At 36.9% G+C, this 19,067-nt stretch overlaps 1 protein-coding gene across 2 annotated transcripts in view; it reads left to right on the top strand.

The window, feature by feature from the left end:
- The window catches only part of cntn4 (contactin 4), a 140,023-nt gene that overhangs the window by 58,564 nt on the left and 62,392 nt on the right, over positions 1 to 19,067 (top strand). For both annotated transcript variants that reach the window (XM_079627586.1, XM_079627587.1), the window contains exon 5: positions 6,400 to 6,495. In XM_079627586.1, the coding sequence (XP_079483712.1) occupies positions 6,400 to 6,495 (96 nt within the window). The remainder of the gene's footprint in view (positions 1 to 6,399; positions 6,496 to 19,067) is intronic.

Raw genomic sequence — 19,067 nt, 5'->3', positions numbered from 1 at the left:
TCATTTTGCAATAACTATACTGTAATTTTCGTATATGTCCCTATCTGATTCTAAGTACGACTAATTGTGTACTTTACACAGTTTAAAATGTGCGTTTGTGCATCAGTTTGAGCACTTGGTTTTTAATGTAAAAGTTGTGTCCTCAAGCCAAACCAGTTGAGAAGCACTGATTTAGAGCATGCATGTGTGTGTTAAATGCCTGTTTACCACATTTTTATTTTATAACACTGCGTTTCCTTAGCCTGAACTGTTTAAATGAATACCATCTGGATCCCCCCCAGCCCCGACTGTTTATGGGGATGCGTGTTCGTGTATTCTTTGTAAAGTTGTCTCTTCATGTGAGCGGTTGGTGCGGGGTGCTTTTATGCCACGTTTCTTCAGGGGAAATAAAAAAGTGAATGGTTTCAGCTGTGTATATTAAAAGAAGCATTTGTTTAAGTACCCCCCCCCCTCCCCCCTTTCTGTCTGTCTATTTCAGTTTCTTTTTTAAAAACCTCAGCTGCGTGCTATCCTGAAGGAAACAGCCCGCTGAGTACTTTAAACAACAATAGTCCCTTTGCTCTTTTTGCTGTGTGTTTATGGAGCGGGGAGCACCACTTGTAACCTTCCCAAAAAAAAAAAGGCAGACAAAAACACTATAGTGAGATCAAGATTCGGTTTGTCTGTAGCCCAATAAAGGTAAACCGGCTGCGATCAAAACTGGTGCGCCCCACTCTCGCTGTGGACGACCATATGTCCCCTCTCAAAATCACTACGGCTTTTATCTCTATCCAAAATATCCCCAAAAAGACACTCTTTTCTTTTTTTCCTGTCTCAAATTAATTCAGTACCTTAGATGTTGAATGTGTTTGTCCACTTTGTTGTTGTAGGCTCTCAATTGTATGGCTTCTGTTAGTCTTTTATCTAACATCCTGTGTTTCATTGACATGAAAGTGGCAGTCCAGCCCTTTGTTGCCTTCCCATCATGTTCAGGTAGAATCCAATAGGGTTATAATCATGAGTGCTCAAGCGCACACTTTTTGGTTTGCTGCTTACTGGCCACAATCCAGGTACTACAGCCAGAATTTCCTTTGAAGTTTAGTTAATGTGTAAACTTAAATTAACACACACACATTTTTAATATTTAATTCTATTTTAATCTTTATTAAGGCAGGGGAGTTCAAAATGGTGGTGAGCTCATGCAGAAGGAAACTGCACTTTTATTAAGTTACATCGTTTTTGTTTTATCTTATTTTAAATAATTTCCTTTTGTTTGTCCACCTGCCAGTGGCTCCACAATGATTAGTAATGAAAGAAAGACTCAGTTTGATCGAATACACTGCAAAGCCTGTTCCTTCCACCGTTTTTGCACAAACAGATACTAAAGCAGAATTAGTGTAATTTCCTTCCAAAACAAAGGCTATAACATTGTCACATTAATATGAACAAATGATGAATAATTTGCATGCCTCGTTCCCGGCTATGCCCTGACATTCATAAGGGTAATTAGCTTGCGAGTATTACAAGTATTAACAGTCTGTCAATAAGCTTCATACAATTCATGACACATCTGTGACTTGAATTCATTCCAGTGGCCTTTGGAAGCTGAACATTTGGTGGGCTTTAGGGAAAAAGGCCCAGCTGTCCTGATACAGATTTTTTATGTTTACTTTTTATTTTTTTTCATTTTTATTTTAATTTAAGCACTTGTACTTTGTTTTGTTTTTTTATTAGTAGTACAAATTGGGAATTCTAAAGACACAATAAGTTGGACTAAAATCACTAAAATCAGTGTGAGTTTCATTTCTAACCCATTTACCATCATCCGTTGAAAAATAAAATAACCAGCATGGTTTCAACTCCTCATTGATGCTGATTCTCTGTCCTAGTGAAAAGCAATTACATGAATTACTCCTTCATTACAAACTGCTTATTGCAGAGGTGTATAAGCCTTTACCGCAGTCTCATAGTAATCTGTGAAAAATGCACAAGTATTGCTTTCCTTAATAGAAGACCAGTGTTTCAAATTGCAGCTGACTCCCAGGGTTAAAAAGAAATTTATATTTTAAGAAATAATTAGCCAACATGACACATCCGAGCTGACCTTATAGTCATCTTCATAAACCATTGAGCGCCATAATTTTGCATTTAAATCTAGCCCTGAAGCAGAACCAATCGCTGGTCTGTGTTTAGGGGGAAATGAGGAAGATTTAGCATTGATTTAGCCCATAAAGAGCCATTTCATCTCTGCATCAGTGCTCCAGGTGACACCACAGAACCAGGATCATTGGAGATGAGGTTAATGTGGGTTAATTCCTCTGATTTGTGCAATATGTGCCATTAAATGTCACCGTTAGCATGTGGCGTGCGAGTTAGTGCTGTTGAACACAGCCTTGTTTAGGATATTCAACCTATAAAAGAGCTCCTGGTAATTATTTTGTTAGATGAGGCCAGTTGTGAGGTGTTCTTCAACGCGAGTCACTCAAGTAAAGGGGTCTCTGAACTTTTGATGTACTTTTCAGCTGAGCGACTGCAGAATCCCTTTGAGGAAGATGACAGCGGGGGCTCGCAAAGCTGACTTCACGCTTTCGAATTCAAAAGCGTGCTGGTCTCGCAGATTTTTTTTACATCAGCATCTATATTTTTGATCCTTAGAAGTGCAACAGGGATGCCATTAAAAAAAAAACTCTCTTCAGTGATTTAATGTCAAATAATTTCAAGATTATTCCGGTCATGCAGAGAGCGGAATTTAGTTGTGGGTTTTAGGTGTGGGAATTAAACAAATTAATTCATGAAGTTTCTCAATTTCCTCCTTTTTTTTTTCCAGTGGGGACGTTTTCACACTTTTTAATCCAGTGAATATTTCTCATAGGTTTATTATTGAAAGCCAATTTCTAGAAAGATGCGTATATTACTCAAAAAGATACAGTTCACTAAACACAGGCTGGTTTGTTATTATAATAGCGGGGCATGTTGTCACATTGGGGACCTGACAATAAATAAGTTATTAAAATAATTATGAAGCATAAAATATGATTATGAAACAGCAGAAGTGTACAAAGTAACATAAAACATATCAAATCATTTATCTGATATTGCAATTAATTCATTGTAAAAAACTAACTATATAACACAAATACCTGCCTCTATATAAATGTGAAAATCTGTTTTCATTATATTATTATAAATAAATTCCAGTCAACATTCATTTTAATTTAAGTAACATCAATGTTTTTATTTTGGTTTTAGTTAACTAGAACAACCCTGGTTTGAAACCAATTTATAAAAGCCATATGTATTTGTTAGTGAGATACAGGTCTTGTAATTTTCCTGTGTGACAAATAGCCCTAGTGGCTAGTCTATTGCATAGGTGCATCTAATTGTTGTTCACTTTTGTCTCTGAAAAACAATAAAATATTCTGTAAAAACGGCGTCCTAACAGTTTCCACCTGAGACTTTACAAAGCGTCCATCCATGCATTCGATCTGCCTGTACGAATTACCTTTCCCAATGATTTTAGGCAACAATAGCGCAAGGGACAAGCAGGAAGCTGTTGTGACTTGTTATTGTTTTCCGTCAATTGTCAAATCTAAATTAGTTTCAAAGGAAAGGAAATTCAGTTTCTGATGCGTTTTTTAGAAAGGCTTTGTAATGGTTGCCGGCATGCTTTGTGATGAATACAACTCAGAGGGGGCCTGATAACTGCAGGAGCCATTAAAAGCACTCATGTGTGGCTCACGCTTAGCAAAACACCGCCACAGTTGGGCAGGAGCACTCTTCTGTTTGGAGGGACTCATTGATTTTGTCCTCATCTTTACTCACAATCTGTTAAATCGTCGTAAAATTACATTGCTGGTGATTATAGATTTGATGATTTGTGATTGAGGTCTGTCAGTGAGCTTTAAAACACAATGCAATATTTTGTAAAGAAATCCTTAAAAATCTTTAAGCCTTAAGTGTTAGTATTGGACACACCATTTGTGCTACAGACATGATTAATAACTTCATGTGACAACGCAAAAGAAGATATCTTGAAGATCTGTTTTTGTTCATAGACTGAGAATCAGTGGGGTCCAAAATTACTTTGGATCCTATTTTGTTTCATTATAATAGACAAAAAAATCACTGCAACACTTTTCAAAATCTTGTTTACTCTAGTAAATGCATTTGCATTAGCTGAACCGAAACCAATTTTTGCTGCACTTGAGCTAAAGAAGCAAAATATTGATACTACATTGTCAAATTGTACATAAACCTAGTCTTGACAAAAGTTTCATGAGTTTTTAAGAGCTGTTCTTGCCAACTCAATGCCTATATTCAACATTCCTTGCTCATTGGGAAAATGTGCCTGCAGTGCCCATATTTATGAAAAATTATATTACATAGCTTCCTGCACGTTATGCAACACTTTCAAAGTGAAATAGCCTGTGAGTGGCAGTAAAAGCGTATTCAGTTTTATTAAAAGCTAATAATTGTGGATCTGGCAATGTTTTATTATCGGTTGTACGTATTGCAGCAGCTTCGAAATGAAATGTCTGGTGAGTTGCACTAAAACGTTAAAGGGATAATTCACCCAAAAATTAAAATTGTGTCATTAATCATGGCTTTCCAAACCCGACTTTCATTCATCTCCAGAACACAAATGAAGATCTTTTTAATGAAATCTGTTTGTGCTGGGGCAGTATGACCAAAAATCCGTCACGGTATTTTTTCCACCACCCGGTTTCACGGTATATGACGGTATTTTATTTTTTCAAGCATTTTCTACTGATTGAGTGAGGAAATACTGCAGTAGATTGACTTAGAATGCCCTATTTTTCTGTCATGAGGGAATATTGTAGAAAAATCCACTCTAGTGGAACAACATTCAGAGACAGTGGTTTCCCCGGTAACGGCTGTACACAAAGCAGCGCAGCACTCATAAACGCAGCTTTAGTTTATCAGGAAAGATAAAGAAAGATTAAATGAAAATAACATCGAAACTTTTCTAAAGACAGTCAGTTCCCTTCAAAAATACATTCATATAAAAACACCCGCGCCGCGTTTTGACTTTGAAATGTGCAGTGCTCATGTTTAATCAACGACGTCAAAGCCAACCACAATTTTTTTTGTTCCAAAAGGCTGTGTTGAAATTGTGAGCCAATGTATGGGAAACAATATAATTTGACAGCTATCAATGCTAGTATAGTCGATAAGAACCGGTTTTACCGCCCAGCACTAAAGTCTGAGAGCTTTCTGTCCCTCCATTGACAGCTACGCAACTACAACTTTCAAGCCCCAGGAAGATAGTAAAGACATCATAAATTATTGTGAATCCAGTGGTTAAACCTCAGTTTTATGAAGCAATGCAATTGATTTGCTTGTGCAAAGTATAATGTATCACCTAATTTACAAAATATTAATAATTTGTGGGTGAACTTACCCTTTAATGCTGTATTGCATTTGAAAATAATGTACCACCTACACCAAACCCTATCATTAACCTAACCAATAGCGTTAGCAAAACAACAAGTCTTTGATCTCTTGTATTGATACTCGTGCTTCATGGTATTCGTGCGCTCTCATCGCAAGTGTAATGTCGTGTCAGGTGAGCTACCGAGCAAATTTACCATGTCAGAAAAGCCATATGGAGCTGGTTATGTGATGCAAATTTCAAAAGTTTTAGTTTACAAATCAGTGTTTTGAGGTCATAATATTGTCCAAGGAACCGCAAGTGTTTTTCAATCAATAATCTGCCCCTTGTAATCATAATTTGACTGAAAAAGAATTAAAGTAGTTTGTTTTACTGCTACTAGGAAACTGCAGTGAACTGTCTATATAGGTACGTCTTTCGAGTTGACATGTAGCTGTCTGGGGGATGTTACCAAAATGGGCACAGAGTGAAATTACTTGCTTTAAAGGGACTTTGAAACCACCTAACACCTTAGCAACTGAATAGCAATGCACTGAAATCCACTTAAAACACCTTAGCAACACATACCAATGCATTCCGGCCATAGAGTATTGCACAAAATAGAAAAAAAAAACTACTTTCACTGTCATATTCAAAACGCAGCAGGATGTTATGGATGTCAGTAATATGTGCTAGACATTTTCCCAGTCTCTTTGACCCCTACTTTTTGAATTTTACTTTCACCCTCAAACTTTTTTTTCCCCATTTATTCTAGACTGAGTCAGCAAGAGGCTCAAGCTTTTTTCAATAAACAGACTCAATGGGTGGTGATCTAGCCCCCAGTCCAGCTGAAGGCTATTTACCACATCTGTATACACACTCTTCCAAGGCTTCAACTTTGTGTGGCTCGCTCATTGTAGCATAAATACCTTTCAGGAAGAAAATTACAATCACGTTCAATGTGCTGCATACATTATTTATCATAAATGTAATGTTTTGTTCTGTCTTTTCTCTCCTCCTTCTTTAAGACCTGGAAAACTTCAAAACCCACAAGCGGAGTTCTGTGTCTGTCCGGGAAGGGCAAGGAGTGGTGCTTCTCTGCGGGCCACCCCCTCACTCTGGAGGTCAGTACTACTTCTAGCTCGTTCATATATCATTTACACCTCATGTTTTTCCAGAGGAGAGATCTTCCGGCAGTCTCTCGGCACTCGGTTGTCCAATCTGCGGATCATGTAATCCCATCAGCATCTCTCAATTCTCTGACAGCGTGTGTAGGCAAGCCCAGCCGCCCTCCGGAGACGGAGCTGTTTGTGTGCAAACCCTCTTCCACCCTCACCTTCCTCCCTGTAGCGTCAAGCAGCATCCCTACCTATCCCGAGCAAGGGATGCAGGTCAGAAAGCCATAAATCACGAACGCTCTCTTCCTGCGTTACACAAAGACCCTGAAGCATCAAGCTTTTCATCCATGCTGGGCTGCTCCTCCCATGTATTTCTCCCAGAGTTTCTCTGCCGAATCTCACGTCTCTACCTCCAACATGAATTGTTCATTAACTCTGCCATCACTTTGATGGTCTCTATCAATTAACCAGCAGCGTGTGATTTAACTGCTTATTAATGGTGCCAGCAGTGTTGCTTGTTAGAAGAAGTGCTTTGTTAGCGTTTATTGCACAATAGGTGCTTTTCACGTGGCATCTCGAAGCGTGGCATGGATCCAAAGCGTCTGTACTTTTGTAATGCGAGTTAATTAACATTGTGAATCTGAACTTTCCAAAAAGGAAAACTGAAAAGTGATAGAACGGCATCCAAAAAGAAATCTTAGTGTTGTTGTTTTTCAAACTGTGTGTGTGTGCAGTGGTTGCATTACAACACTTTTTTTAAACTATTAATAGTTTGTCAGGTTTGTGCTCCTTTCTGATTGCTGAATATTCCTGAATTTCTAAATATGAATTCAAGTGCAGACATGCAGAATTTTTCATGTAGAAATGAAAATAAAATGGATTGATTCATCCATAAACATGTTATCACACACATATGGGGTATTTATTCAATATATTTATTAATATACATGGACCATGATGAATGAACACAATTTTTTTCACACACTTCTCAATTTTAGCCCAAAGTCTTTAAAATATAGGTAAATATTTCACTTTACTGTACATGGTTAAAAACAAGATTTTTTAACTCATACCCCCGTGCAAGCGTTTTTTTTTTTTTAAAGTTGCCATCCAGCGGCAGCATTTTTTATTATTTTCTCAAAAATGTTCATGGCCTCCAGAGTATTTTGTTGAATATCTGAACATCTCAACATACAATATATCAAATGAAAGAACAGATCCTCTGCTTTAAAAAATATATATATCTTTATGCATTTTTTTTAAATCAACGCTTGAATGTGGGTGAGTTTAATTTAAAAAAGCAGCATTTTGAACAAAAAACTCAGAAAATTGCATTTTTGTCAAAAATTTTGTCCGGATCGGATTCAGAACGATGATCAAAACATAGATGGAGTAGATTGAGTCCATCAACACCCCCAAAGCTTCATTACTTCATGTTTTCATCATTTCATTTAGTAACGTTAGACCGACCGTTACGTTAGACCGTGATCGCCTTATTTTACATGTGCGTAAGCAATGCTCCTTTCTCTTGTTTCTGCTTCTACTTCTCCTGTGTTTTGATTCTGATTCTTGTGTAACAGCACCCCCTACCATATAACAGTGAAAACATGAATTGCCGGAAATTTCCCGACAATGGCAGGGAAAGAGTTAATAATTTATGTCTTGTTGCTAATTCAATTCAAATTCTACCTGAAAGTGAGCCGGTTTTTAAATGCTACATTTTGCTCAAGCCTGGTGCCTGGTGGAGCTGCATGATTGTTTTAAACAATAGCACAGCACAGATGTATTACATAAATTGGACAAAGGAAAGACACTGATATCAAAGAGATTAGTAGCAAGCTGTACAGAGCTGGTAGAGCTACAGTAACAGCTGTAAGAAGATTATATGCCAGTAAAGCCTGCATTGAGCTATTTTTGGATGAAATCAATCAATAAAAAAAAACAATAAATCAAATCCAGTTGGGTGACCAGAGCTAACTGTTATAAAACAACATGTGTGTCTTAAACTTGCTGCTTGGTTTAGATTAGGGTTAATAAATAGAAGTGACCCAGAGTTTAGACTTTACTCTCAAAATGTTGAATCAAGTTGCATACTTAAAGGTTTAATCTGTGCTGAAATGTAGCAGATAAGTGGGCTGTGTTACATTCAGCGGGGTCTGCCTTCTAAATTTGGCAGCTACAGGAAGTGGAGAGGCAAAAAAGCAAACAGATTAGACAAATATTCTTCCAGCTAGTTATAAATGGTATGATTCATCATAATGTTTTTTTTTTCCTGACAAGCTATTTATTTATAGATAATTCTGTTATGCTACACTTCTTCTGTGATTTTTGTTAAGAGTTAGAAGTATGTCATTTGCTGGAAAAATGTGTGGCTCTCTTTTTGAAGAAATTTGTCAAATTAAATCGATCGTTTTAAAGCGTTTCTTTGTAATACAATGGTTGAAACTAAACATTTGCCTTCCAGTAGACATATTAACATATAAAACATTGTGTAAACACACTTTTAAAAAAAAATATTGCCCATTTACAGAGGCTCCTGGTTAAAAATATAACCCGCCATATTAGGATATAAACAGTATCTGTTGTCTGCAGCTGGCACATTTTTTTTTTTTTCTGTCTTTGATGCTGGCTCACAAAATTCTGTGAAGTTTAAGAACTTGCCTTTGTTGGATTTGGTGATTTTTTATTATTTTTTTTCCTGACTTTTTGGCAGCTGGTTGTTTGCCACAGCTTCTTTTCAGCTGTCCTCACAAATTAGATGAAAATGAATTTTGGTGTTGGAGCATGATTTATCTTTGACTCGTAGAAGAAGGAGAGTATAGGAGTACGAGACTGAATAGGAACTGTTATTACTGCGATTCCGTGCAGCGTGCCTGGATTTAAACAGAGAGAAGCCTTTGTATGTTAACTTTTATCATGTCCTTGTCTCCGTTGCACTGTGGAAGGAAAAGCACTGTGAAAAGAAGCAAAACTTTCTATGTTAACTTTACAATGAATTAATAATATCTGTAAAAAGGTGCCTGAATCTTTCAGAAGTATGTTGGCTAGTTATTCCGGTACCAAGTCAGTACTAAAATATAAACAAAATGTAACAATACATTATTAGTTACCACCTATTGACTCCATTGGGTTTGAAAGCCCATGTACCGTATGTGAACGTTTATCTGAGAAGGTTTGTTTATGAAAGCTTTAACAAATCAGCATATTAGAATAATATCTAAAGAATCATGTGACACTGAAGACTCGAGTAATGATGCTGAAAATTCGTCTTTGTCATCACAGGAATAAATTACATATTTATTAAACTAATTTTACTGTATTTTTGTGATCAAATAAATGCAGCCTTGGTGAACATTATTTTCTCCAAAACTTTTGAATTGATTAGTTTATGATAATTAATATCATTTTAATAATACCATTAAACTATTATTATTTATTTAATTATTCATAACAATAATAACATTTTAATAATATCATTACACATTATTTTCATAAAGCTTTACTATAATATTCATTATTCATTATAAATATGCATTTTAATTTATTTATTATAAATATTAGTTATTATAAATATGAATATCATGACATTTCACAGGTATTGGTATCGACTACTGATTTTTTGGTACGGTGACAACCCTTTTAGAAACTAAAAGAGTCGTGCAGCTGGACTGATTGCATATATACTAAACTGATATATACATATATAAATCAGACAGAATTTTTCGTACGAGCCATTTTAGGTCCATAGCCACTCATAAAAAAGCATTTAGTCATGAATAATTAAGGCTGTAGTATTTCGAAATTGATGCACATTAAAGACGCGGGTCTCCAGTTCGTGTCTGCTTTCGAAAAAGTGACTTCCTGTGACATCTGATGATGACGCTGATCATGAATGCCATCTATCTCTCCCCCCCTCCACCCCAAGCATCCTCCGCAGTCAAACTTGGCACAGTCAGTGGGTGGCGCAGTAACGAATGAATATCGCAGCGTAGTGCTATTCATTACCTTCTGCACTCGGGGTCTGAATGACTGGCTACAGCTTTGAGGACTCGTATGCTGCAGAGAACCTCTCGTCAGGAGCAGGGGCCTGTCTGCCAGAGCAACTGTCAGGGGAAGCATAAGGCAGAGAAGACAGCTGGCCCCCTGTTTCCTTCTGCCCGTGGATGCGCTCGCACATGCTGATTGAGCTGTATATGAAGGCCAGAAGAGAGGATTGTGGTGTGATTGGAGGAGAAACTGTGTTCTGGCTGTTACGCTGGACCAATACAAATGCGATGAGATGTGTGGCCACGTGCAACAGTGTGAGCATGTATTAGCGTGCCAAACCTCCCGGGTGCGTATACATGTGTAAGCTTGTGAGTGTGACTCATGGTATGAAATGGAAGCAGATGATCTCTTGCACATTATCTGCATTTTTGCCTCGGTTAAATCCGAGGATGCCCGCCGTCGTCGTCTCACCGGGTTGAAAGCTAATTGTCTGGTAGATCGTAGTTTGGTTGAAGATTAAGGACAGGATCTGAGTCCGCTGGTAGCGTTGTTCATTTGCACATTCTGTCTGCTTGGTTTTGTTTCCTGTTCGCTAAAGGAACTGGGTAAAAACAAATCAGGTTGTGACATTTACATTGGCCCATGCTCTTTAATCCTTTGCTGACCCATTATAATTAAATCACAAACTTCAGTGTCAGTTAAATATGTGTATAGCATTTTTCTTTGCTATCAAGACAATGAACAATTCAGCTATTATGTGCTCTAAATTCCTAATTTGTTTGAGACTCATATTTATTAATTTATTTATTTTTGTAATTACAAATATGTTATTTTGTCCCTACAGCTGTCAGAAATACCGTAGGCTTCACTTTTAGACATAGGATGTATCTGAAATCACATACTTCCATAATATATAGTAGGCTACTTCCAGTGAGATTCTGAAGTGTGCATAGGATGGACACTTCACTATCCCATGAGGCAACGGGAGAGGATTTATGAACGGCTGTGAAGCGACGAGTATCGTGGAGTATTTACTTATTCAAAATAAGTACGTCCTCAAGAGAGTATGCGATTTCGGACGCAGCCATACACTCAGACTTCCCTAAGCACTTCCCATCAGGGGAATCCCCACCACCACTTTGAAGTTCAACTTCGTCAAGTGGACGAGGGAAGTTTATTGGGCAGACCCGCCTTGACCCCTCGACTTTGACGAGAGCGAATCTACTCAACATGTACACTTCAGGCAGATCCATAAACACCATGACATAACATCACAGCAGATCGCGCTTAATTTACCCCCACCCCACATAACTCTAGTGTATGATATTAGCGTTGTTTCGACATTTAACAACATTTAATACTTATATCTTAAGTTGACTGTTTTTTAAACACGGATAGTTTATTGTAGTATTAATCTTTTCGTAAATATTTAATATAAATATATGAAAATACTCATAAACATATTTAATATTTGTTTAATTTTTAACAGCCCAAGAATACATACAGGCATATAGAATGGTGCCTATAATAAATTCATAAGGAGAAAAAAAATGTTCCTCTTTCGCCTTCAGTTCTTTGTCGTTTTTTTTTTTTTACTTAAAATTTTTTGTTTTAGAACCTTTTTGCATCTTTATCATCTTAATCGGACCTAAAATATTACAACAACACAATCATTTATTAATATTTATTTATTTATTTATTTATTCATTCATTCATTCAATCATTCATTGAAAGTCGGAAGAGCAAAATTGTATTATTTATCTCACTAGTATATGTTTTTAAATGTTTGACAGACTCTAAAGAATACAGTCTGGTTTTTAGCAAATGCTTCAGTTGAAGTGACAAAATATAAACTTTTTTTTAAATGGTATGAAGCTCTTTTAAATGGTGAACCTATAATATTCTATATACTGTATGTATGATCAGTGAATAAATGAGGAGCAATCTGGTGCCGTGTATTATGGGGCTTATTAAGTCATCATTCATGGGGTATTTCATCATACCCTCTCTATTTAACATCTGGACATGCTGTGAATATATTAATTAAAGTCTGATACAGAGGGATTCAGAGTGTTAAAACAGCCTATATGAGGAGCAAATGGCTTGGTAACATTATTTGTATCAGTTATACAAATCAAGATCGGGGTAGTTGACGTATCATTGCATTTTCCCCTACATTTTAGGGTAAAATATTAATATATATTTAAATATACAAAGATGTCCAGAAGTCTGACATTAGTGAAAAGGCTTCTACTACTGTATTTCTAATTTTTCCAATGTAATGGGGGGAAAACACCATAATAATTTGAGTGAAAAGTTGAGTTGAAAAAGTTTGTTATTTAAAACTAATAATAATGAAAATACAAATAATAATTTCTTAGAATATGTTACATCCCCTTGTTTTAATGCAACAGTCGAGCTGCATGAACTCTGCAATTTTGTGACTAATAATTGTGTTCTCCAGCACAATTTGAGAACGTCCCAAAGATCTTTGCTTATTTATGGGTGTCACTTACACTTTGAATCCCAGTTTTTCAAAGTTTCCCTGACAGTTGCTATGGAAAATGTACATTGTAAGTCCTCCATAACTTTTTTCGATACTAAAACTTTTTTATTTTAAAACTTTTTTTATTATTATTTTTTATCTGTCATAACATTCATACATTCATATGTTGCTGTGTGGTTGGGTTTTCTTGGGTGATTGCTAGGTTCTTGCTTACTGTCCCAAGTCATAAGAGACAACCTTTCTAATTCATAGATATTACTCAGTTTCCAACTTCATTGGGTTTTGCAATAGTTGCCCAGGTGAAAAATGTATTTGTGATTGTAATAGCACACAATTTATCTTGCTCATTTTAGTACCTGAAAAGATATTCTTTTAGTATTATATTCATTTGTATAACTGACAGCAGATCAAATCTTGCATGAAGTTTTACTGGCATGTCAGAAAGGCTCAAAACATTGCAACAACTTCAAGCCACCATTGTCTCTTCTTGCTGTCAGTAAACAGTGTTTCCCTCTCCATTGGACACCAATCAAACATTATAATGTCTCCAAGGATTCCTGCTAACAAACACCCGCCCCCTCTCTCTCTCACACACTCACACATACACACACTCACACACACACACACTTCCTCACCCGTTACACCAATCCGATGGGAATAAATTCACCCCTACAGGAATACACTGCCACTCATTCCCAACAACAAAACAACTGATTATATGCTAGGCTCCTAGGCTAAGGCTTAGGAGACTTAGGGGCTGTGCTTAGTGCCGTCTGCCTTTCATTATGTCTATAAATGAAATTTCTTAAAGCAGTTACCATACAAAATCAGTCAACTTAAGCAGTTTATCTCTATTATTGAACCTTTATTGTGGTATATCGAATAGTGCAACAGCTTATTATTAAAAACAAGATTTTTGCAGGTTGCTATTTGGTTTGGTGTTCTTAATAGATGATATGTTATTGCTATGTGGTTGCTAGGAGGTTTTGTTTGATTTCTAGATGGTTACTTAATGGCCCAAGTTAAAAGAGATCCAGGGTCCAAAATGTACTTTTTGCCAATGGTCGGTGATTATTTTATTTTATTTTATTTTTGTATTTATCGAATTTATTTTGGGGGCATTATTTTTTATAATTCAAAATATACAGCAATGTACAATAACTTTCTTGTTCATGTTAAAGATGAGCCGATCTCATGTTTTTCTCATGTTAAACAACACCTGTCACAAAATGTGAAGACACGTTGTAACTTTGTATGTCTCATTTTAATTTTGGTGGTTTAATGTGAGGATTATTCCATTTATTTGTCATCACATCTCTTCGGGGTGAAAAACACCCTCTGATTATATTATTTTCACCCTTGGACGACATGTGAGACGTGCCAGATGTTTTCATTAGATGGTTTGTATATCTCTGAATTCAATTTAAATGGTGTATTATGTTAGTCACCAGTTACTCATCAGTTAGCTGTTAAATTTGTTGTTTTTTTCCTAGTAAAGCGATTCTTCCTTTGCAGGATATCTTGCGTGAGACCCAAGTGAGCATTCAAGGACAAAGTATTTGTGTTGTTAATGGAGAGATAATAATAATAATAGAGCAGCTTTTTGGCCTCTAGCTATTTTAGATTCACCACAAAGACCCAACAAGGTGTCATCCCTTTTGTCTTTTGTCCTCTATTCCTTGTTTTCCCGTCCCATGTCCTTGCACGTCCATAAAGCGCAGAGTACAAGAGACTTCTAGAGTTTGTATCTGATCAGTGTGTCAGCTTTCTTCTGAGATGTATATTCCTCATCGCTGGACACGGCATTATGGGTATGAGTAAATGTTTGTGTGCGCGAGTGACTTCAGGAGTGCCCCGAAATGTGCAGCGTAGACCCAAATGGAGCCTTCTGTGCGGCCGCAGTCAGGTCGGATCAGTCACGCACAAGCAGCTGAGCAGCTCCCACCCCAAGCCTCTCTGTATTCAGACGCCATCCGCATATTCCTCAATAACTATGTTTAGTGTGGGAATCTAATGCAGCTGACCTCCATTTCCTAATGGAGAACGGCCCTTTCAGGTGTAGCGAACGCTGAAATCGCTTCTTTTCTGCACTCGCGCTTACAATGGCATCTGCCCCGGAGTCCTGCGAGCTGAGAGCACAGAGCATGTGCACTCTGTCTGGTCCCGTTAAGAGAAAAGAAGATGCTGATATTCTAGAGGCCTTTAGCGAAGTGCTTCTCAGACTGCTGCTGTGTTCTCTGATTTTCAGGTTCACTCTTCTCGGTTCTTACTGTGCCTGTCAACACAAGGCCAGACGGTAAACGCTGCACTCGGAGACAGACTCGTATAGTGGATCATTTCTCTGTTAGGAGGATATAAACGGAGCTGGGAGGGTCAGTTAAAAAAAATTATTAGCCTAGGTCATAGGGGTGTAACGGTACACAAACAGTTCGGTACATACTTCGGTTTTGAAGTCGCGGTTCGGTACGGTTTCGGTACAACAGGGGGGAGAATCATAAACATAAAATAAAAAAAATTAAATTGCACATAAGGCAGGTTTTGCATTACTTCTAAATCTAATTATAAACTTGATTTTCTACTCCAATTCATTTTTGAAATGTAATAATTTACACTTGTTTTCATGACAAGTTTGTTTAAACAGGTTAATGAATAGGCTAATATAGTGCATATACTAATGCTTCTCTGCAACATGATTATTAATTTACTATATATATATATGGTATAAAATAATAATGAATTTGAATATGTATATAAACTTTATTTTGATTTATATATATGTAATCCTGCTAGCAATCATCACTTTTACAAACGAACCGGTGATTGTGACGAAGTGTCACTGAACTCTATCCTTTGATCAGTGTTGTTTTTTTATCATTTATTTATTTACAAAAGTATTAATTAATCAATTGACTTTGTTTAAATATTTGCCAAGCAGTAAGCTTGCGTGATCCCGGGCACAATGATTAAATATGCATACTGTTGTCACAACAAGTCTCACATGTATTATTAACAGGCAATGATCAGGCAGCTGTGAGATGCTATTAAAATTCATCAAGAGTACTCGCATCGATAATGCGCGATTAAGAGGCAGATATGCGCATCTTTTCATAAAGCTTTATTTCCTGCTTGCGGCATGACAGAGCGTAAAAATAATGAATGGGTCTCTTTGATTGGAACTGAGACTGGTGTTTGCGGTGATAGATGGTTTATTTTGTCTGCAGATATGTCTTCTCTCTGTTTCTTCACCGGTGTAATAATGGTTTCTTACCGCTAAAATGAAATATGATAGTGTTTTTTTTTTTGTGTTTTTTTCGTGTTTTTTTTTTTAAATACTTCCTACACCAGTGTTATCCCCTGGGCTTCCACACTTGGTGCAAATTGGAAAGAGAGGGATTGTTGTCAGATAGACTGTTTATACCATTCACTGTGAACTAGCCTAAAGTCTAAAACATCTATTTTCTAATTGTAGTTCTAGTTACTGTCACACATCAGTAGTGCTTGTGTAAGCACATTAGATAATTTGTCATTGAGCCAGATTACACTGTCACCTTCACCATGTCAAGGTAATGGCAAGAAAAAGTACAAAACAAATTGAATTTTTTTTTTTTTTGCAATGGATATGTTGACCTGCTTAAAGTGATTTTTGCCTATTTATTTTTCGTGATGCTTGCTAAAATCTGAACAAACCCCTAATTGAAAATATTTTTGTGTTTATTTCATTCTGCTCTGTGCTACAGAAATGAATCATACCTCAAATCAAGTGGCTTATTGAGGACAGCTGTGCTATTATTTTCTAAGTCGAAGGTTGCAACAAAAACTTTACTTTGCACATAACACAGTGCATTTAATCGTTTTCGGAGATCCGTGTTTTGACTAGTTGTCATCTGTATGCGAAAAACACAAAGGAATAACTTTTCCGTTTTTAGTACATCGTTGTCATGTATTGTGTAATTTTGAATGGAGGAATCCCAAAAAATATTATTTCTCGCCTGTCCTGCCCCCTCCCCTGTCTGCCATTTTTCAGCCAATCAGGTAATGTCACTTGAAATTCACAAATGGCATTTAACATATATTTAAAAAAATACACGCATCAGCGTATGTATTTGTGCTGTAGATGTTAACCCAACGTTGGAAAATCTGCAGTTTTGTACAGACCTGCCCTTAGAAGGCAACATTTTGTGTCCTTCATCTTTCTTAATACTCTCCACATGTCCGTACAATTTGCACAAATCTTATATGGTCTATTTTTTTCCATTTTCGTTTTATGTTGACTTCTCTGCTGACTTTCTGCAACCCCAGCATTCTTCGGATAATGCAAACTGAGTTTTGTCAGCATCTGACAGTCCCCTCTAGGGACCCTTCAAAGTGAAGAGTCTTGGCTTCTTACACATCAAATTTCAGAGTGAACCTTGAACATTTCACATACTGTATGGAAGATTCTATGTAGCATTTATAATGTTTTTTTTTAATCTTGTATTTTTGGGGGGAAGTGCTCAGAACTGAATGCTTTATCAGGAAAGGTTTCATATCAGGGGAAAAATGTGAAAACTTTGTTCTTTTATGCTATATTTTATCTGCTTAGATTTTCTCATTTTGTTGCATTATGTAAGTTCATTTCTTTGGACCTTGATATCTAAGAAAATCAAACCAATTGAAAAAACATAAATCTAAGGGTATAAATAATTGATTTCAGAGGGAAAATAGAAATTCTTTAGGTTGTGTTGAGGTTACATGTTGCTATATTGTAACTGTATATATATGACCTTTCTTTACTATGGTTGGTGTTAACGCCTGCAGCAGTAGTGGTTTAGCATTTGAAGTTTTTACCTTTTGAAATTAATAAAAAATTCAGCATTTTGTGAGGAATGATTGATTGAATGCATGGATGGCATGATTTAAGTCTGAAAGCAGATTCTGTTTTGCCATGTGCGATAGCACAAAATCACATTATGCTATTCAGCTCGTCGTGAGCCCCAGATGTGCGTGCAGGCATAATATCCCTTGCAAGCGACTTATCAAACATTTCCAAAGCACAACGCTAGCATAAGAGAGATTTAAAAAAAGAAGTATCAAAATTAACTTTGGTTAGTACCCTCGTGCTACCCTTCTGTAAGCTAACACCTAGCTACAGCTAACTTTAGTGCTTTGTTTACATCTTTTTAGCCATCCTGCTCATTTTACTGTTAATTAATAGTTAATGTAATTAAAAGTTAGAATTTGAGTACCTGTGCTTGACCATAGTATATGTATGAAAGTCCTGCTTATCTAAATACTTCCTTATATTACAGTTATATTGCAGAATTGACCTGCATAATGTTAGCTTAGCGCTCAGGGTTCACGGGTGGGAAAACCAAGCCGCTCAAGCCCCTTCTGTGCCCGAGATAGCCGAAGCCCACAGCTATGGATCAGATCAAACTGTGATAAATGACCAGTGCTCAGGCAGGAATCCTCCAAGACTGTTTTGTTTAATTAGCTAACGAGCGAGTGGGTTTGATTGAGCTAAGCCGGGGAGATGCTATGTGCCTGTCGATTAAATGCGCTGCTGGGGAGCAAAGAGCTTGGCCGAGTAGAACATCACAACGTTCTGCAAATGGATTTATCATTGACGTTGCAAATGGAATGCTCACATCATGACAACATGTCCAATTTCAGAGTGGTTTGGTTGAATAAGATGGGTATTCTCTGCAAAAACATGGAGGAGACTGGTGACGGGAAATGCACATTGGTTTATTAATGCTTCAGCGCATTGTTCCTCCACAGATGCCGTAAGATGCTTATTAGATTGACAACTGATTTCTTTATTGCTGTTTTGAGCAGCAATTTCAATTTTGACTTATGCAAAGTTGCACTAAATGCACTATAAAAGTATTCATTTTAGGTTAGAGCCTTTCTCCAATTATAAACATGTACTATGCTTGCAATTTCAAAGAATTCAAAGTAAAAGTCAGAAGTTGAATTGTTATCGCAAAGCGCTTCCTCTGAAAAGAACATTTCTTTTGTTATTTAGAATCACACCTGGATACTACAGAAATGCCTGGTTCACCTTTCGCTTTTCATGCCTCAGACTTGTCGGCGTAACTTGGAG

Source organism: Phoxinus phoxinus, assembly GCF_949152265.1.
Source record: "Phoxinus phoxinus genome assembly, chromosome: 11".
In the NCBI taxonomy this organism is placed as follows: domain Eukaryota; kingdom Metazoa; phylum Chordata; class Actinopteri; order Cypriniformes; family Leuciscidae; genus Phoxinus; species Phoxinus phoxinus.
The sequence above is the reverse complement of the archived record's forward strand: the minus strand, read 5'-3'. Positions and strand labels throughout refer to the sequence as shown.